This window comes from Mirounga angustirostris, unplaced genomic scaffold, assembly GCF_029215605.1.
Source record: "Mirounga angustirostris isolate CCGP_5_RB_7025 unplaced genomic scaffold, mMirAng1.0.hap1 SCAF_5, whole genome shotgun sequence".
Classification (NCBI taxonomy): domain Eukaryota; kingdom Metazoa; phylum Chordata; class Mammalia; order Carnivora; family Phocidae; genus Mirounga; species Mirounga angustirostris.
In genome coordinates this window covers 57,471,551-57,492,405 of record NW_026991713.1, presented here as the reverse complement: position 1 = coordinate 57,492,405, position 20,855 = coordinate 57,471,551, and the positions used below count along the sequence as shown (strand labels likewise).

The 20,855-nt window shown below is 53.2% G+C and overlaps 3 protein-coding genes across 3 annotated transcripts; 1 reads left to right on the top strand and 2 right to left on the bottom strand.

The window, feature by feature from the left end:
• Positions 1–2,542: 2,542 nt before the first annotated feature.
• On the bottom strand, positions 2,543–10,594 carry LOC123838568 (retinol dehydrogenase 16). Its single transcript, XM_045867510.3, has 6 exons — positions 9,535–10,594; positions 7,882–8,213; positions 5,752–6,010; positions 4,134–4,297; positions 3,335–3,571; positions 2,543–3,211 (listed from the first exon to the last, which is right to left on the bottom strand). Exons 2-5 carry the CDS (start codon positions 8,192–8,194, stop codon positions 3,354–3,356), a joined length of 954 nt encoding a protein of 317 aa, XP_045723466.1. The 5' UTR covers positions 8,195–8,213; positions 9,535–10,594; the 3' UTR covers positions 2,543–3,211; positions 3,335–3,353.
• LOC123838549 (retinol dehydrogenase 16-like) lies at positions 10,427–11,441 on the bottom strand. The gene is made up of 2 exons (XM_045867495.3): positions 11,182–11,441; positions 10,427–10,598 (listed from the first exon to the last, which is right to left on the bottom strand). Exons 1-2 carry the CDS (start codon positions 11,439–11,441, stop codon positions 10,427–10,429), a joined length of 432 nt encoding a protein of 143 aa, XP_045723451.2.
• A 7,211-nt stretch (positions 11,442–18,652) lies between these two features.
• Positions 18,653–20,855, top strand: GPR182 (G protein-coupled receptor 182). Its single transcript, XM_045867485.2, has 2 exons — positions 18,653–18,859; positions 19,392–20,855. Exon 2 carries the CDS (start codon positions 19,408–19,410, stop codon positions 20,551–20,553), a length of 1,146 nt encoding a protein of 381 aa, XP_045723441.1. The 5' UTR covers positions 18,653–18,859; positions 19,392–19,407; the 3' UTR covers positions 20,554–20,855.

Genomic DNA, 20,855 nt, shown 5'->3' with positions numbered 1-20,855 from the left:
AAATTTTTGAGTTAAATAAACCAGAGATACATCAAAACGAGGTCTCTTCACTTTGAGAGCTTTTCTCATGGACACATACAGACCACTGCTGACTCATGCTGCCCAGCCGGCGGTCCCTCGCCTCGCACCCCGCGAGCTCTCCCGCCTTCTCCCGCTCCAGCCAGGTGCCGTCCCCAGTGCACCGGGTCCTGGAGGCTGAGCACGAACTGGGCCCGCAGCCTGCTCGGTGGCGCTGCTGCCTAGGCCGGCCTGTGAATGAACGCGCCACTGCCCCATGATCTCGGGAGCTACAACACAGATGGGAGGAGAGCAGGGTGACCCACGGCTCTCAGGACTCCAAGCCCGCCATCTTCCTGCATGCGCCAGTCAAGGGGATTCTAGCATATGGGGCTGATAACAGGTAGAACCACAAGTGGCAAGAGAAGTCAGGGGTGAGGATGCTTTGGGCCTAGGGAAGGAAGGCAAGAGATAGAGAGTTATGATATGAACGTTACTGAGATGAGGTCCAGCCAGATGATGAGGACTGGTCATGAGTTCCCTGGGCAGCTGCAGGAAGGGCCTGGGGCCAAATCTTGGTTCTGAGAAGGGATGACATATGGGAAAAGCAAAAGACTAGAGTCAGAGACTTGGAAAATTCTCAGAGTCAGGACGTGGAGAGGAGGGAGAGATTCCAGGAAATGGGGCAAAGAACTCAGAGAAGTTAGGAGGGAAGCTGGTAAAGCAAAAGAAGTAAGGAGATGAGACAGAGGAGCCACACCTAGGACCCTCAGATGCAGGGACAGAAGGATGTTGGGGTCTATGGTGGCTCTTGGAATAAACCTCTAGAGACACCATTCCCCAAGATGAGCCTGGCCACCAGCTCATCCTGAGGGACTGGGGGCCAGCCACCCACACCTTCCCTGTCCAAAGGGTCTGATAGAAATGAAGCCACAGATTTCCTAAGATGAAGAGACAAGGATGCATCTCTATGCTCCACTATCTACCAAGGTTGGTAAGCTTCAGAATCAAATAATGCAGTTGTTGCCTCAGGAAAGACCAGAGAGCTTGGCCATTCTCTAACAAGGGTGGTGGGAGTGAGAGGTCAGATCATGGGCACACTCCTGGGGTGCAGATCCAAACCTTGTGTGAGAGAGAGGTGGGGAGTGGCAGAGGCAAACCTTACCTATGGCCCACCCAGCCCAAGGCACAACACCTACACTCAGTCTGGGAGGTATGTCCAAACTCTGCCTCCTGGGTAAGTGAACAGGGAAATCTTGTCTAGGGGAAGTCAGACAATGTCACTCAAGTGCTGAGCAGTCCCAGAAGTATCCCAGTCCTTGAGAAGACAGGTGACATCCAGGGGTTGTCTCTGGATTTAGAAAAGGATCACTTGGAACAACCCCAACACAGGACTGGGCCTGACTCACCATTTCATGGGCCTCTCTGCTGACTGATGGTCAAGGCAGTGTTCCCCTGGGTTCAAACTCCCAACAGCTACAAAAAGCAGGTTATGCAGTGGGGAATGGGAACCACAGAGAAGGGCTCTTTTCCTAGGGCTAGAAATGCCCCACTCTCAGATGACAAGTCTCCCTGCTGAGTACCTGAGGCTGAAGGGTTGGGCTGGTGGTTGAACAACATCCACACCTCTATTCACCAATATCTTCAGCAGAGAGGGGCCATCAGCTCCTCCAGGCCATTTCCAGCACCTACTACATGGGTGAGAATGAATGACACAGCAACATCTGACCTCGTTGTTTTCACCTAGAACATTGGTGTCATTCTACAGTATCAGATCCCCCTAAAGGCTCCATAGCCTCGGTTTGAAAGTGAGGGAAGAAAACTAAGATACCTGATGAGGCAGCTCGCAGTTTGTCCTCAGCCCAGGAATCTGCATCACTCTCTGCAAATGCTTCCTCTGTTCAGTCCATGCTCAGAACATCATCAGAATAGTGGAGACATAGAGAGTCATGGTCTCAGGAAGCACTGGGCAATTAAGGGAATTCCTGCCTGGCACACAGGTGCTCAACAAAGGTTAGCAGAGGACAGAAGACTGGGGCCCAGAAGTGACTCTTACTTTCCTCCACTGGAGGATGTGGGAAGGGGGATCTGGGCTGGGGAAGTTGGGGATGGCTGCAGTTGGGGACATAAATCTAGAGGAGGGGAGAACAGAGGGCTGCAGAGAGGATGCTGCTGAGGGGGCAGGCTTAATGTCCCTGGGAAAGGACTAGGGCCTGCCAGTGCTTCAGCAACTTCTCCTGTCTGTTCATCCTTGGGTTTCCTGTGACCCCACATTGCTTGATAAATCCTGGAAAGGAAACATTAGCCCCCACTTCTGTGGAAGGAAGGGGGTGATCTCACTCCCCTCTTGAAATCCCACCCAGGTTATCCCATTGCTCCCTTGATCTCTGTGAAGGCACCTGACGACTCCTCTCATGGACTCACACCCCACTGCTCCCCAAGGCCACGGTTCCAATCACCAGACCTAAGTAAACTTTTCAACTTTTATTTTGAGGCAGAAATAATCAACAGACTTCAAGGTTTCAAGACAACTCAACAACTAGTTTTTCTTTCTTTCTTTCTTTCTTTCTTTCTTTCTTTCTTTCTTTCTTTCTTTCTTTCTTTCTTTCGGTTTTATTTATTTGACACAGAGAGAGAGCACACAAGTAGGGGGGAGGCACAGAGGGAGAGGGAGAATCAGACTGCCCACTGAGCAGGGAGCCCGACACAGGGGCTTGATCCCAGGACCCTGAGATCATGACCTGAGCTGAAGGCAGACGCTTAACCGATTGAGCCACCCAGGTGCCCCAGTAGCTGGTTTCTGTGTCCTCTGTGTCTGATTATAGACATGTCCTTTTAACCAAGGTCTGTGAGTTGGCTCCTCAGGCTAATGGGTCTGGCTGGTCGTCCCCATTCACATCTGTTCTGGCATTAGGTATCTTCAGTGGAGAGGGGCATGAACTCCCCCAGGCTATGTCCATCCTGTGGGAGGGGGACACCCTGAGTAGGAGGACAGAGGTAGAGCAGGTGGGGGCTGAGACCTCCCTGCTGCTGACACTCTGCCAAGAGTATGGATTCCTCAAGGTGGCCGGAGCGCCAAAGAAGCTCAGAGCCTTTAGAAGCCATTCGGGGAACAGGGCATGTGTGTGTGCTATTGGGTCCCTGTTGCTCAGCCATGAAACTTGGTCCTTTCCTCCTGATATCTCCAGAATCCTGAGTCATATCCCAGGAAAGCCTGAGGAGGAGGTGGGGAGGAAGGTGAGACGGGTGTCCTTGGTGACCTGAGGTCCCCCTTTTTCCACCTCTCTCTCCCCCCTGAGGCATCCCCACCCTCACATAGGACACAACTCCCTCCTACCATGCACCCCAGGCTTGGGTTACAGAGCCTTATCAGGTCTCGGAGAATTCCAGTAGATCATGGCGTCCACCAGCAAGGTGGGCATGTAGCTCATGGGGATGTAGAAGAGCTTAGCATCCCAGCCTGGGGAGTATCGGGTGCGGGGGTGGCAGGCTGTCAGGGCATGTTCCATGCAGTTCGTCACCAAGTACAGATTGTTGCAACATGTTGACTTCAGCTTTTCAACTGATTTCTTGACTGTCCAAAAGGAATGACATAGTCTCACACTCCAATCTTGCTTTGGGATCAACTGAAGAGAAGAGTTTCTAAAAGCACCCCACCTCTCCACCGCTCCCAGGTCATCTCCAGGGGGAATCCATGGATTTCACCGGAGTGTGTCCCACCTCCTACCACAGGAAGGCTCTCCACACTAAGCCCCCTCTGGCTCCATTCCTGGGAATATGTGCTCTGCAGAACCGAGGTCTCTACAAACACTAGACTTCTAAGCACCTGAAAACCAGCCGTTCTCATGCCAGCTTGCCAGGAATCCACGCCTGTCTTCTTCCCCCTCTGGCTTCAGGGTCCTCCCCAAACAACGAGGGCATCGGAGGAAACAGCGGTCCCCAGGTCTGACAAGCCTGGATCTTCCCTGAGGTCACCAGGTGACCACATGGGACCACGGGGATGGAACAAAATGTCCCCACTGTGTGGGGGACTCCGAGACTGCAGGAGGGACCTGGGTCTGTAGGAGGCGCTAGAGATGGGCCCAGGGCGGCCACACAAGGTTTGTTTCCTTCTCCCCAGCCCACAGCTCACTCACCAGATGCCAGGAACTTCTCCCCATAGAGCTCCTTCACCTCCGGGCTGAGCCGGTCCCATGCCTCTTGGGTGGCCCTAGAAATCTTCTCAGGGCTGGTGACATCAGTGTTGAAGTAACCAGGCTCGATCATAGCTACCTTCACTCCAAAGTAGGAGAGCTCCCTCCTGCAAGGCAGACAGGCAGAGGGGCAAGGACTTGGGAGGCTTCGAGGACAAACACGACAAACAAACAAACTTGATATAAACCTAACTCGGGATTGGGGTAGGATCAACTCAAAAGCTTGGGAAGGTTCCAAGAGCAGCCGCCAGGGGGAGAAAATAGTGATGAGGAATAGTCCGTGTATAATGTGCGTGTGTTTCCCAGTATGGTCCGCGCGCTGCTGAGCCCACATCCTGCCTAGCCTGCTGCAGGGCACCCCTCACGCACCATCTCCTCCTATTTCTCCTCACATCCAATCCATCTCCAGACTTTGCCCATTTTACCTCCTGCCTCATACCCAGAGCCAACTTCTGCCCTGCAGCTGGTGGGCTCCGCAGAGGCTGATTTGACAAAGTTCCCCTGAGTAAACCCCTTCCACGGGGTCCTGTTGCCAACAGCATGAAGGTTTGCAGCCTGTCCGGTCCCCCACCCCCTACCCCCACCCCATCTCCACTGCCCGCCCATGCCCTCCTGCCCAGCATGACCCCTGTCCAGCCAGGCCTTGTCCGGTAGCCTGGAGGACTATGCCGCATAGGCCATGACTCACCTTGGGCTTGGGCTTGGGCTTGGGCTTGGGCTTGGGCTTGAGTGGTTCCCTCCCGCAGGAGGCCTTCCCACTCAACTTTGCCAGGTTGCCAAGTTCATTTCTTCAATCCTCAGCTCAGGCCCTTCTCCAGGACCCTCCCCTCATTCTGCTGGCCACCCCCACCACCATGGCTAACTGGCTTGGTCACAACCATCATGAGAGATGGTCACGACATTTGTGTCTCACTTGTCCCTTTCTCAGCTGTCAGACTTTTTTTTTTTTTTTAAGATTTTATTTATTTATTTGAGAGAGAGAGAGCACGAGGAGTGGGGAGGGGCAGAAGGAGAGGGAGAAGCAGACTTCTCATTGAGCAGGGAGCCCGACATGGGACTCCATCCCAGGACCCTGAGATCATGACCTGAGCTGAAGGCAGACACTTAACCTACTGAGCCACCCAGGCGCCCCTCAGCTGTCAGAATTTTTAGGTCAGACACTTATGTTGTATACTCACAGAAGTGCCGAGAAGTAACTATTGAATGGAGTCAAATGCTGGACCCCCATGTGAAGGGCCCCCTAAAGCTGAATATTATAGGAATTATGGACATGAGCTCTGTAGCCAAATGATCTCAGGTCCATTGCTGCCTCAGACACTTCCCTACTGTGGGCCCTCCCCCGGGGCAGCGATGGGTGAAACCAGTTCTATATGACTGGGGCCTATTCCAACACCCAGAACATAGGATGGTGCTTCCCAATGAATGTCTGGCACAAAGCAAGAGAGAGGCATCTGGAAGGAAGAGCCTCTGAGGCTGTGAGGAAATGAACCCCCTAGAAAAATCTCCCCCAGAAGTATAGACGCAGGCGGGCTGAGGGAGGGCCTCCGTCCCAGTTCAATACCTGAGGGAGTCCGAGAAGGCCTCGACGCCATACTTGGAGATGCAGTAGCCCCCACCAAAAAGGGACAGCCGGCCCATGATGCTGGAGACATTGACCACGCGGCCCCTCGCCTTCCTCACTAGGGACAGCAGGCTCAGTGTCACCTCCAACAACCCCAACAGGTTCACGTCAAGTATCTTCATGAAGTCACGCCTGGTCAGCCACTCATTGGGTGCCGTGGGCACAGAGATGCCAGCATTATTCACCAGGCCCCAGAGTCCTGGGCACAGGGTAGGGAGATAGCAACATTGTCTGTGTGCATGAGTGAGACACAGTTGTGGTCCAAGTCACCTTCCAACCCACTTTTTTACAGAACCAACAACAATGCCTACATGGTATAAAGGAAAAGAGCGCAGGAAAGGAACTAGGGACAAGGCGGCTACGGGGGTCCAGGGTCTGCCCGCACACTGAGCTACTGGATGCTCACTGAGCTAGAAGGGCTGCTCCTTCTCGTCTTGCTGCTCCTAGGTGCCTGGCGTGCAGGAGGCAATAAGCCCATTTTTGCGAAGAGCGTGCCCAGAGTTCCAGATAAGAGCATAGTGTTCACAACTCTCACAGAAAAGAGACAGCGAGAGGTAGACAGGGATGGTTAAGTGACAAAAATGAAGGGGAAACTGGAGAAGAAAAAGGAAAGAGAAAATTTAAAAATAAATGAAAGGGAGAAAAAACATGAAAACAGCCTGCCCACACTCCGTTGGGAAAGACAGACATGAAATTCCCACATCAGGGTAATCTAGAGACCAGGCCTGTGCTGGGCCCCACGGGGCAGGCTTTGCAGCAACCTGTGCCGACTCCCAGGGGGCGCCTGCTCGGGAAGCCAAGCCCGGCCTCTGTGCTGTGGGCAATGCCAAAGCTCACCCTGCAGTGGACGTCCGGGCAGGCTTCGGGGAGGAGGTGACGAGGCCTCATGCCACACACTAGTGCAGACTGCATCCTTAGCCCCAAGAAGTGTCACCCTCTCCTTCACCCTCCCAAAAGTTCACTCTAGTCCCCTCCTCCTAGGTCCCCAGCCCACTCAGCCTTCAGGAAAGCTCCCCCGAAGAGATGGGGAGAAAAGACACAACAAAGGATTTGAAATAGTCCTCAAGTCAGCAGGTTCTGGTCCTCAGTGACAAGGGGCTGGTGGTAGGGAGAGGTGGGGCGGGGGGGCGGGGAAGAGGGAGGGACAGGGTTTGGCCCTGGGAATACTGGAAAGGGAAGAAGGCCCCCTGCAATACTCATCCCTCCCCTGCTCAGAAACCTTCCCTGGCCTTAAAGAAATGCATGCTCTCTGATCCAATTATTGTATTTTACTTAACATTCCTGAGAATGGAAACAAAGCTTTATTATAGAAATCTTCCCTGAGATGTGGTTTATACCAGCAAAAGTGGAAAACAAACGTCAGGAGACAACGATATAGGATGGCTTCAGTGAATGGTGGTCTCTCAGCATACTTGGATATACAGACATTGAATATTACGTTTGGAAAAGATTTGATGATGAAAATGTTGATCAGAGGATACATAATAATGTAGAGAGTGACTGACTCTGGAAACTGGGCTTTGGGAAATGTCCTTTTATCTTTATCCTCTTCTACGTTTTGTACGAGTGTGTTTTATACTTTTAATCACAAAAAAAGACATCAGTGATGTCCTCTTTCCTGAAAAGGGCAGGCAGCATAATGGAAGAGAAAGAACAGGACCCCCTCACCCGTATTTGACTAAAAGTCCCTCCAGCTCCCTGAGCCTCAGTGTCCTTATAAGTCAAGTGGGGCTGATCTTAAAGCCCTACAGAGGGCTGGGTGTGAAGGCCCCATCAAGAAACTGTGCACCTGCTGAGATCAGGAGCCTGGGTGGAGCTTGGCCCAGCCCCATGCTGCCCCATCACAAGCCTTGAGGGCCCAAGGCCTCCTCCAGACTATTGGTCCTAAACTTGGCCTGGGCTTGTCTAACCCTGGGCTCAGACCCTGGCACTCCAGGCCTTCTGCTTAGGAAACTCCAGAGCCTGAGGCTTTGAAAATCAAAACATCTCGGGTATCTTCCCTTGCACAGAGAGGTCTCCCTTGCACAGAGAGAAGAAACAAAGAGACACAAACCGGAATCTGGGCCGTACCTCTGTCCCCCACACGTTCCTTCACCCACTGGGCGGCCGCAGAGATGCTCTCTGTCTTGGTGACGTCCAGGATCACCGTCTCCAGCCTGTCTGACGTCTGGCCTCTCAGCTGCTGGGCCCCCTCCTCCGTCAGACACGCGGCCAGCACCCTCAAGCCTCGCAGGTCCAGCTGCCTGGCCAGCAGGTTCCCGAAGCCCGAGTCGCAGCCCGTGATGAAGACGTACTTGTCCTGGAGGTGGCTCACCACCTGCCTCTCCCAGTACCAGCGCAGGAGGTAGTAGAGGCCCACGAGGGCCACCACGGACAGCCACATGGTGAGGGGAGCACACAAGCTGAAATGAAATGAGTGTGGCCAGTGTTCGGGCAGGACGACTTAAGAACACACAGGGTGTGAGCAGCTGGCCAGCCTCCAGGCTGTCTGACGTAGGGTCTTCAGGTTGTTCCTGGCCGCCATCTTTAGTGAGTCTTATTGATTCGGGGGCCAACTTGCAGGCTCTCTGGTACACTTATGCCCTTTCTACTAGATGCCATTGGATTTCACAAAGAATCTTTTGACGTGGAGACACTTTTCCCAGTCACCTCTCCTCCCACTCCTCCATTTCCCTCTGCCCACCTACTCCCTCTCTCTCTCTCTCACACACACACACACACACACACACACACTGGAGTCCCCTATGTCCTAGATCTCAGGTTCAGAACTGTCTATTTCATTCTCGGTCAAGTCTGGAACCCTGGTCTCCCTGACTTACTGGAGATTCTTATAAAGGTGATAGATGCTCTGTGAATCAAGATGCACGTGGTTTCGAAACCCAGCTCTGCTACCAACCAACCAGCCGTGTGGCCTGGGGCTGCCAGTGGAGGGGCTTCAGGGTGAGGCAGAGGACACCACTTCAGCAAAGGGAGAGTGGACAGAGCTGGGGCCGGGTCAAGACCAGAAGCCAGTTGGACTGCTCTGGGCTTCTCCCTCCCTGTCCACATTTATACAGCTCTGGCAGGTAAATGAGAATTAGGAGAGGCACTGGGAGGGGCAGAGAGGCTTCCCCGCAGGAACCAGAGGCGAGCTTGCCCCTGGCTCTCCCCCAGCAGGTGAAAAAGACAGAAAGGGGCACCGATCAAGGCTTTAGTTGAAACTGTTCTGTGCCAGGAGCCGACAGTAGTCCTGAAAGTGTTTGTCTCTTAAGGTGGGAGGTGGTAGCAGCATGGCCAGGCCTGATCCTGCAGAAATGAGCCTGTCCCTGCTTCCTGGGGTCACCGCCGGGACCCTCCTACATGGGCTTCCCGAAGGGTTGGGGAGGAAGAAAGCAAGGAGGAAGGAAGGAGCCCTGGAAACTCTCAGGGGTACAAGGCAACATGCACATCCTAACTGGACACCAAACCCCATGAAGGGATCGGACCATGTTTCTTTACTTGCAAGGAACTGGCGGGTTTCTTCCTCAGTGACCACAAATTCCTTCACCATCAGTTTTCAAGGGGCCACGCAGCAGAGACATCTCCCAGCCCTCAACGCGTGCTGCTGCACTCTTGTAAATCCTCAAAGCAATGTGACCACTTGCCGGGGTGCCAGGAGCTTCAGAGTCCATTTCAGGTGGGAACAGTCACAGGAAGTTCAGAGAGGGCAGTAAGAGAAAAGGAGGCGGGGTGCCCCTCACTTACCTGGGAGCTGTGGGGGCCAGAACGAGAAACCCTGCAGCGGCCCCAGGGGGATGGAGACTAGTTGCCACTAATCTCTGCACTGAGATCCTGCACAGGACGTCTGGACAGTGAGACAGGCGACCTGCGGAGGGCGAGGCTGCTCTGCCAGGCTCCGGGACTGCACCTGTAAGCCAAGTGCGCGGCGAGGCGGAGGCGCACGCCCCCTGGTGGTGCCCTGCTGGAGGCTCGGCAGGACCACCTCCCAGGCGGCCCCACCCCCACCCTCTGCCTCTTCACCCACCATGGCTCATCTGAAGAGGGGAGCCATAGGTGATGGGAAAGGGAGCTGGAGAGGGCAGGGAGTGAGTACTGATTGTACAAGCTTGTTTCCAGCCCTACGGATATGCAGCCTCCGCCACCGGAGTGGGAGCCCAAAACTGTGGAGACACAACCCTGCCTTCAGTGTGAGGATCTGGTACATGGATTTCTGCCGGGTGTGTCCCACCTCCTACCACAGGAAGGCTCTCCACACTAAGCCCCCTCTGGCTCTATTCCCGGGAATATGTGCTCTGCAGAACCGAGGTCTCTACAAACACTAGACTTCTAAGCACCTGAAAACCAGCCGTTCTCATGCCAGCTTGCCAGGAATCCACGCCTGTCTTCTTCCCCCTCTGGCTTCAGGGTCCTCCCCAAACAACGAGGGCATCGGAGGAAACAGCGGTCCCCAGGTCTGACAAGCCTGGATCTTCCCTGAGGTCACCAGGTGACCACATGGGACCACGGGGATGGAACAAAATGTCCCCACTGTGTGGGGGACTCGAGCCTGCAGGAGGGACCTGGGTCTGTAGGAGGCGCTAGAGATGGGCCCAGGGCAGCCACACAAAGGTTTGCTTCCTTTTCCCCAGCCCACAGCTCACTCACCAGATGCCAGGAACTTCTCCCCATAGAGCTCCTTCACCTCCGGGCTGAGCCGGTCCCATGCCTCTTGGGTGGCCCTAGAAATCTTCTCAGGGTTGGTGACATCAGTGTTGAAGTAACCAGGCTCGATCATAGCTACCTTCACTCCAAAGTAGGAGAGCTCCCTCCTGCAAGGCAGACAGGCAGAGGGGCAAGGACTTGGGAGGCCTTGGGGACAAACACGACAAAGAAGTTTACCAAGACATTATTTATATTGAATGTGATGAATGAAATGTAGGAAACAATTTCCCAGCATACTGCGAGGTGTTGCTGAAGTGCTGAGAGCAGAACCCAGCTCCAGCAATGTCCCCAGCCACCAGTGCAAGCCTTCAGGCCAGGTCCCCTGTCTCAGCTCCTCCTCCAGAGAGGGAGCCTCCCTAGGCACTCAGCATCAAGAAATCCAGAACTTCTGCTGAGAGAGAGAGGGCACCATAAAGAGGAATTCTGGGAGGGCAAATCCTCATCAGGGCACATTCTCCCCAAAACTCCAGAGCTCCAAGGTCTCGAGGTGGGGGGGCAGCTGAGAGAGAAGAGGCTCTGCTGATTAGTTGGGTGAGGTGAAGAAAGCTAGTATGACTTCAAGTTCTGGAAAACATCCTGGAAATCTTCCCAGCTAGCAGAAGAGAGGTCTCCCTTGCACAGAGAGAAGCAATGAAGAGACACAAATGAATCTGGGTGGTACCTCTGTCCCCCACACGCTCCTTCACTCACTGGGCGGCCGCAGAGATGCTCTCTGTCTTGGTGACATCCAGGATCACCGTCTCCAGCCTGTCGGACATCTGGCCTCTCAGCTGCTGGGCCCCCTCCTCCGTCAGACACGCGGCCAGCACCCTCAAGCCTCGCAGGTCCAGCTGCCTGACCAGCAGGTTCCCGAAGCCTGAGTCGCAGCCCGTGATGAAAATGTACTTGTCTCGGAGGTACAAGCCCAGGAGGTAGGACAGGCCCACGAGGGCCGCCAGGTACAGCCACATGGCTTTGCAGGGAACAGATGGATAGGCTCTGATCAGAAAATAGTCTGGCCTCCTCAATCCGGATAGCTATGAAGGCAGTCTGGCCTTCAGGTTCTCTGGCATGAAGTCTTTCATTTCCCTCCTGATCACGGTCTTTCTGGAACATTTTTTTCCTATCCCCAACCTCTCTGCTCTTTGGGCTACTTTTATAAGTGCTGACGTATGCCCTTGAAAAGCCCAAATCCTGCCCAGAAAGGAAACATGGTGACAACAATGCCCCCTCACCCTCTGACTGCACTCTGCTCTCTGCATCCATGTGGCCACACTGAGTGACACAGGCCACTCTCTTCTGGCTTCCAGCTTTAGAACTGTTTCACTTGTCTGCTGACATGCTGGACCTGGAGATTCCCCAGCTCAGGAAGGTTCTTACTAGGAAGCTACACTTTGATTCAAGACATATTTGCCTTCAACATGTTCCCTGAGCCTGGGTTTCCTCCTCGGGCTCAGGGTACACATCACTCCTCAGAAATCTAAGTCACTGTCGGCCTCTCTAGGGGTTAGAAGAAGGCAAAGAGTCGAAGGTCCCCTCCTGCTGTAGTAGTTCTCTGAGGCAGACAGATGTTCAGGAGCCTGAAGGGGAATCTGACCTCATAGGCGAAGAGATGGGAGAAGGGAATGTGGGCGGGCACACGCAGGAGAGAGACCGCTCACTCCCAGTCGCTCCCAGTCCCTGGGAGGGTTGAAAGCAAGCACTTTGGCAAAGCGGGTCTCGCTCCGTGGAGATGCGCCATCCCCAGCCCGGGGGGCCTGCTTGCATTGCCCTCTGCCCTCCCACAGCCAGAATCCAGACCAGACACAGACTCCAAAGGCAGAAAAGACCAGTTTGCACAGGGGCCAAGGGAGGGGGTGTCCTAAACCCCACCGAAGCAGGCAGGGCTGTGTGTCTGGGTGATGGTGGGGAGGAGGCGGGAGCTGCCCCCTCAGCACACAAAAGAAAGGACTGGGGACCGGACAGAAGAGCTGTGCACGGAGGGGCTTCAGGGTGAGGCAGAGGACACCACTTTGGCAAAAGGAGAGTGGACAGAGATGGGGCTGGGGCAGCTTCCTCAGGGCAGCCCAGTGGCCTCTGACAGGATTGGGCTCTAGTCCCTGCCTGTATCCACTGGACTACACCAGCCACCTTCTCCAGGAAAGAGGCCTGGGGACGGAGGTGAGTCGTGCAGAAGCTCAGAGGAATACTGAGGCCGGCTCATATTGGGCCTCTTCGTCCACGCGGCTCTCCTGCCCTCATGGCGGGCCCTTGAGCTGTAGCCCTGGGCAGGGCCCTTCAGCAAGCTTCAGCGTTTGTGTCCTGCAGGAAGCACTAGCTGAAATCAGACACCTAACTGGTGCACAGCTCCCTGACACTCCAGAAAGGACCTCTAGATGTGGTCCCAAACCTCTTGCACACCTTTCCCCAAGGGGCCACAAAATGGCTGGATCATCATTGCTTGGGGGGAAGAAAAATGGTAGAAATCCAGAAGCTCCAGGTGAAGGCTGAAGCAATGCTTTCATGTGAATGAAGCAATATGGGGCGCACCCCATTGTGCTGAACACCTAGAGCACTGAACACTGCAGCCCCTCGGGGGCAGGGACGGGTCCAGCACCTGGCAGCACCCCGCATCCTGCAAGATGAATGCATGCAGAGGTAGATCACTCTGCTGCACCCCACTTCGCTCTCCATTTTCACCTGCATTTCTCATGTTGTCCGACCACATGAGAGTCCCCAAAGCCTCCATTCCTTCTTCTTTATAATGAGGGAGGAGGATCAGGAGGATCTCATGAGTCCTACCAATTCCAACTCTTGGGGAGTTTAAGAATCCCTATGTTGTCATCAAGGTGGAACCCTAGGAAGTTGAGGCCTCCAGAAACACTGAAGAATTCAAGGGGCATTTCTGCCCAGCACACATCAGGTGCTCAACCAAAGTTAGTGGAAACTGAATAAATCTGGAATCAGCAAGGGACTGTCAGCACATCTACAGAACCGCCCCCCGGGGGTGGGATGTGCTGGAGATCAGGAAGTGTGGGGATTCTGAGGGAGGAACAGAAGCCAGGAGACAGATAGGAAATTACAGAGTAGGGAAGAGCCGAGGAATGCCGGAAGACTGCTGGGTGGCGCCATTTCCCTGGGGGCCTTCCAGTCTTGAGTCTTTCCAAGCCTCCTCTTCTTTGCACTAAACTTACACACCTCCACATACACTCTCTTGGGAAATCATAGGGAGGAAACGGTTGTCCTTCATCTTGTGGAAGCAAAGACCATTCACCTTCCCTTTCTCAACCCCTCCCAGGTCATCCCGTGAAAGGGACTTTGCCCTCACTCAAGAAATTTCCCAGAATTCCAAGGGCTGAGTCACCTCCACAGAAGCGTAGGCCATACCCCACTTTTTTTTATCCTAGCTGCATCCATGAGAGGTGCTTCGAGGGCAGTCATTTTTAACATTTTGGACATCATGGACCCTTTTGAGACTCTAAGCCCCATAAAATGACTTAACACACCATACAGGATTTTGAATATACTTTTTAGGGGGTTCATAGACCACCTAAAGCCACTAGGTGCCAGGAATCCAGGTCAAGAATCCCTGTAATAAGGGTTTACTGAAATACTAGCTTTGGGACTCAGGCAAGTTGTTTAAAATCCCTGTGCCTCACGATATGATAGAAGCCTTGTCTACGGTAGTGGCCACCTCATCCAGTCATTGTGGGGATTAAATGAGGCACCTGGCAATGTCGAGCACCTCGCAATTATGCCTAGTAAATGGTAAGTATTCAATAAATGTTAACTGTTACTCTTACTACTTCTCTTTTGTGGTACTTCATAGTGGCATTGGGGATGTTCTTGACCTTCTGTGTAAGAAACACAACACCAGACAACTAAATAAAAGAGGAAGCTGGTGTTGATCCAATTCAGAGAAGAATGGCTCATAGTGGTGGGACTAAGGAGAGGTATCTCAAGGTAATTCCACAAGAAGGGATCTCTTCTTCCCCACTCCCAAAAAGTGGGAAAGAGACATGCTTATGCCAAGCACTGTACATATCTCATCTCTTGCATCCCATACAATAACCCTTATCCTCACTTCACATATAAAGAAACTGAGATTCAGAAAGATAAAGGGGTTGTGCAAAGTCACATGGCTACTAAGTGGGAGAACCAGGTGTCAAAGCCAGGTCTGGTCCCCAGACTAGTGTTATCTCCACTGTGTCTCAGTGAAGAGTGAGGAAGCAGGAAAGACCTGAGCAGAATCAAGGACAGGGTCGCTGGACCACCTCCTTCTTTGGGGAGCCTTGGGGAGCTCCTTATCTGGTGCTGTTGGGCAGACAAGTCCGCCTCCCTGGCATGGAGAAGCTGTGGCAGCGGGGCAGAATGACTTCTGTGGCTGGGCTTGGCTTCTGCCCTCAGTGACCTCCTGGAAGCTAGGCTGGCGATGGAAATACGATCGTTGTCAAAGTCCTCAGCCTGGACGGGTCCACAGTCCATCTGCCCTCCACACATGATGTAGGGTCCTCGGTCACACAGGCCAGCCGAATGGGGGGATTCCTGGGCTGGCCTGTGCAGCCCCTTCCTCCAGGGTCCAGGCACGAGCCCTTGGCCCCCACCTGACCCTGGGAAGCTGCCTGCTTTTATCTGTGTCTCCAATAACTCCTCCCTGGTACCTTCCTTCCTTTCTGATTGTTGATTACAATGTCTTGTCTACATTTTTTGGAAAAAAAGTTGGGGGGAGTAGGAAGGAGAAAGAGCAAATTTCCAGGAATTGTTTTGCTGCTGATGGTTTCTGTTACTTGGAACACAGCTCTTTGCCCCCCCCCACTCCCACCCCCCCTTCCCGCCCCGCTCAGGCTGCCAAGAAGCCTGGGTCCTGCCCCCTCTGCCTTTCCCTTCCCTCCAATCTCTCTCTTTCCAGCTGCACACCTCCTCCCTCCGAAGAAAAACAGCCACATGAAAACTGCAGAGCTGTCGCTTATTTCTTCCCGAGGGAGCAGCTTTCCCTCTGTGCCTCAGCCAGAAGGCACCACCAGCATTTCCTCCTGCTGCAAATACACATTCAGTGATGTGGGGGCAGGGGGCCTGGGGGCAGGTGGAGGCGAGGCTGCAGGGGATGATGTCTCCACATGGCGGGGGGAAGGAAGGTCCGGGGATGAAAGAATCGGAGACCCAGGAGACGTGAGCCACTAAAATGCAGTCTTGAGAGGAATGGAAATGGCAATGAGTCAGAATGTGTAGAGAGAACAGAGACCAGAACTAGGGTCTTCCTGGAGGGATGGTCTAGTAGAGCCTCCGTCTGCATGGGTCAAAAGTACAAGGGAGGAAGTGAGAATTCTCAGAAGGCTCCCTATTGAAAAACGATATCCATAGGATAGACACTGAGATCCTAAAGAGAGAGAAAGAGTAGAAGAGTCTGGAAAAAAATCAAAGTAAACCACATTTTACATTGTCACAGCTCATCATGACAGATTTCTTTTTTTTTTTTTTTTTTCATGACAGATTTCTTGATCTAGGGGAGGTCTGATGTGTGAGTAGAAGTGTGACATAATAAGAAAGATATCAGTCCCCAATTCCTGAGCTCCTAAATCCCTTAGAAAATTTCCTAGATAGCTTCAGGATGGGGACTGGTTCCCAGAAATACCAAGCCTTGATTAGAAGCTTGGAACTTCCAACCTCACCTCCCATCCTCTGGGGATAGGTCAGAGACTAGAGATAAAACTAATAATAGATCATGCCTATGTGTTTCAGCAGCCATAAAAATTCCTAAACTATGAGGTTCAGAGAGCTTCTGGGTTGGTGAACATATCTACATGCCAGGAGGGCACTGTACCCCAACTCCATGGGGACAAAACTCAGGACCCTTCCCAACCTCACATTATATACCTCTTTACCTGGCTGTTCGTTTGTATCCTTTATAATAAACCAGTAACGAAAGTGACTGTTTTCCTGAGTTTTGTGAACCACTCCGGCAAATTATTGAAACTGAGGTGGTGGGATTGTGGGAGCTTTGTAACCGTGTTGGACAGAAGTGTGGGTATCTTGGGGACCCATTATTTGTGACCAGTGTCTAAAGTGAAAACAGTCCTGTGGGACTGAGCCCTTAAACCTGGGAAGTCTGACACTAATTTCAGGTTGGTGTCAGAAATGATAGATTTTAGGGGCGCCTGGGTGGCTCAGTCGTTAAGCGTCTGCCTTCGGCTCAGGTCATGATCCCAGCGTCCTGGGATCAAGCCCCACATCGGGCTCCCTGCTCCGCGGGAAGCCTGCTTCTCCCTCTCCCACTCCCCCTGCTTGTGTTCCCTCTCTTGCTATCTCTCTCTCTGTCAAAAAAAAAAAAATCTTAAAAAAAAAAAGAAATGATAGATTTTAGGACACCCACTTGGTGTCTGGGGGGTTGGAAAATTGGTTAGTATGGGGGAAGAAACACCTACATGTTTGGTGTCAGAAGTGTGAGTAGAGAACCGGTTTTTCTATAGGAGGCTTAAGAAAACTGCAAAATTAAAAATATCCCCTCTCATGGAGACGATTGGTGGTGATGTTTGCACAACAATGTGAACATGCTTATTTTACTATTTATTTAAGTAATCTCTATGCCCAGCATGGGGCTCGAGTTCATCACACCCCAAGATCAAAAGTTGCATGTTCTATCGACTGAGCCAGCCAGGCACCCCTTACTTAATGTTACTGAACTGTATAATTAAAAATAGCTAAAATGGGGGGTGCCTGGGGAGCTCAATCGGGTAAGCATCTGCCTTCAGCTCAGGTCATGATCCCAGGGTCCTGGGATCAAGCCCCACGTTGGGCTCCCTGCTCAGCGGAGAGTCTGCTTCCCACTCGTGTTCTCTCTCTCAAATAAATAAATAAAATCTTAAAAAAAATAGCTAAAATGGTAAATTTGATGTTATGTTTATTTCACCACAATAAAAAAATCAATTAGCAAACTTAAAAAGAATTCCCCTCCTTGAATGGATAAACAAAATGTGGCATAGCCTCGCAGTGGAATATTACTCGCCTTAAAGAGTAATGAAGTACAGATATGTGCTACAGTGCGGATGAAAAAGTGAAAAAGAAAACAGACACAAAGGTCACACATTTATATTCAAATCCGTAACAGGTAAATCCACAGAAACAGAAAGCAGAATGGTTGTTGCCAGGGGCTGGGGGAAGAGGGAAATAGGGAGTACTTGATGGATATGGAGTTTTCTTTTGGGGTAATGAACATGTGAGGCTCTGCATCGAGGTGGTGGCTACCCAACAACCTGAATGTGCTAAATGTCACTGACCTGGACACTTTAGACTGGTTGATACTGGTATGGGACCTTCACTTTGATTAAATAGGCATTCCTAGTCCCCTCCGGCCAACACCCCCTCGGCCCTACAGCCCACAGAACATGGGCCCGGCTCCAGGTGGCTCTACCATCGGCACCGGGTGGCCTGTGTGAGACAGATGACCTCTCTGGGCTTAACAGAGGATAAGAAAGCCCATCCTTTGTCCCCACAGGATATCTCAGGGATCAAATGATTAACTGTGGCGAAAAGTGCTCTGAGAAGCTGGAAGCTCTGCTGTCACAGGACGACACAAATCCACGGGCTCTGAGCCTTAGCCTAGGGCTTGAAAGGAGAGAGAAGCTTGGTGTCTGCCTGTCTCTCTCTGGGCCACCCTTGGCCACACTTCATGAGAAGTATGAAGCAGGAGGGGAAGGATGCTGTTCTCCCCCTCCCCATCCAGGAAACTCCCTGGAGCTCAATACAGCCCCCTTTCCATACCGCCCCCCAGTCTTCCCTCTCTCTCCAGATTCTCCCCTCAGAGCCAAAATGCAGGGTGGGTGCGAGCCAGTGGGGAAGGGCAGCATGCCTGAAAGTCTGGCTGGTTTTCAGATTTATTTTAGCCTGCCCACCCCCATCCAGTTCTGCTCTAGTAGGAATCGACAGACACGGGAGAGTGGGATTCCAAGCCCACGTAGAGCGGAAAACACATACATGTGGAAAGCATTTACCACAGGCCTGGCCCTGTGCTAAGCACTTCACCCTGTGGGCTCACTTAATTCTCACCCCTAACAGTAAATAGTATTGTCCCATTTTGCAGAGGAGAGAACTGAGGCGTAAAGAGGTAACTTCACACAGCTAGTGAGTCGAGTCAGGATCTTCACTCTTCCAGCCTGACTCCTCCCTGCCACTGGCACACTGGGTCATCTGTTGTGACTTCCCCTCTATCTGGATTGGGGGAAGGCAGGAAAAACCCTGACCCTCTCCCACAGAGCCTCAGCCAGTGATACTGCTTCCCGGATGAGAAGGACGGCCCTGAAGCCCACAGCGAAGCCAGCCCCACGGCCACCGTCCCTCCAGTCTCCTTGTGGCTCCGCAACAGCCCAGAGCCACCGGTCCTCCAGGGCTAGAAGCGCTCCTGACACAAACGCAGGTGGGTGTCTCTGTTTCAGGAAAGAAAGGAATCAGGGCGAGAAGACAAACTGGCTTTCATGCATGATCCACAGATGTCCCTGGGGATAAATGAGGGTGTGTGTGTGTGTGTGTGCGTGTGTGTGTGTGTGTGCGTGTGTCCCACATCCATAGCCCAAAGGCAAGACAGAGTAAGACTTCCCACGTGAAAGGGCCAAGGGGTGAGGTGCCAGAAGAGAAATGGAGGTCGGAGGCAGCCTGTGGCTGGAGCTACGGTGGGACCCCAGCCCCCAGGCTGGGAAGGAGTCTGGTTGGGCACAGTCAGGTTCTCTCCTGCCACTGAGCCCTAACAAAATGTCTCTGCTCGCAGGTCAAGGCCGGCAAGTGAGCTGTGTACTAGTTCTCCACAGTTTGAGTGTTTAAACCCTCTCTCTTGCCTCTTCAGACCCAGAGTCCTTTCCCAAAGCCTCCTGGTCCCTGGGGCCCGCTAACTTGAGACCTAAGGCTGTTCTCAAGGTCTCCGTTCTCTTCCAACCCTCTCTTCTCCCCACTAGGCGTTCGCTGGTCCTAATGTCAGTCGAGGACAACATGGGGCCTGCCCCCACACAAGGCTTCACCACGGCACCTGCCAGTGACTTCGGAGAGATCCACAACTGGAACGAACTGCTCTACTTCTTCAACCACACTTTGCCCGAGTGCCACATGGAGCTCAGAGAGGACACCAAGCAGGTGGTGCTCTTTGTCCTCTACCTGGCCATCTTTGTGCTGGGGCTGGTGGAGAACCTCCTGGTGATCTGCGTCAACTGGCGCTGCTTGGGCCGGGCGGGGCTGCTAAACCTCTACATCCTCAACATGGCCATCGCAGACCTGGGCATCGTCCTGTCTCTGCCCGTGTGGATGCTGGAGGTCATGCTGGACTACACCTGGCTCTGGGGCAGCTTCTCCTGCCGCTTCACTCACTACTTCTACTTTGCCAACATGTACAGCAGCATCTTCTTCCTGGTGTGCCTCAGCGTCGACCGCTACATCAGCCTCACCAACACGTCGCCCTCCTGGCAGCGCCAGCAGCACCGAATGCGGCGGGCCGTGTGTGCGGGCGTCTGGGTCCTCTCGGCCATCATCCCGCTGCCCGAGGTGGCGCACATCCAGCTGGTGGAGAGCTCCGAGCCCATGTGCATCTTCATGGCGCCCTTCGAAACCTACAGCACGTGGGCCCTGGCGGTGGCCCTGTCCACCACCGTGCTGGGCTTCCTGCTGCCCTTCCCGCTCATGGTGGTCTTCAACGTGCTGACGGCCTGCCGCCTGCGGCAGGCAGGCTGGCCCGAGGGCCGGCGCCACTGCCTTCTGGTGTGTGCCTATGTCATCATCTTCGCCGTCTGCTGGCTGCCCTACCACGTGACCCTGCTCCTGCTCACACTGCACGGGACCCACATCTCCCTCCACTGCTACCTGGTCCACCTGCTCTACTTCTTCTACGACATCATCGACTGCTTTGCCATGCTCCACTGTGTCGTCAACCCTCTCCTTTACAACTTTCTCAGCCCGAGATTCCGGGACCAGCTGCTGAGTGCTGTGGTCCATTATCTTCCCAAGGCCCGGGCCAGGGCGGACAGACGTGCTTCCTCGTCTTCGTCCTCCTCCACTCAGCATTCCATCATCATCACCAAGGAGGGCACCCAGCCCGCTGCAGCAGGCCCCCAGAACCACCAAGCCTGAACTTTCAGGCGCCACTACCTCACCCATCTCCGCCCCTCAGTGTCTCCTAGGAGGCTGAGGTAGATCCCACTCTCCATCGGTGAAGTAGAAAGCTGCAGGTGTAGGTGAGAGATTCTGGGGGGAGTAGGGGGAAAGGGTCAAAACACGCACGGTCAATTTTGAGTATGTCTTAAAAAATTGAGATGGGGAGGAGGAGAGGGGGCAGGGAGGAGCAGAGAACAGGTCTTTGGTGTTGTCCTGTTTGTCTCGGTCCTCAGGACTAAAGAAGACACTCAGGAAAAATGGTGAAATAAATAACAGAG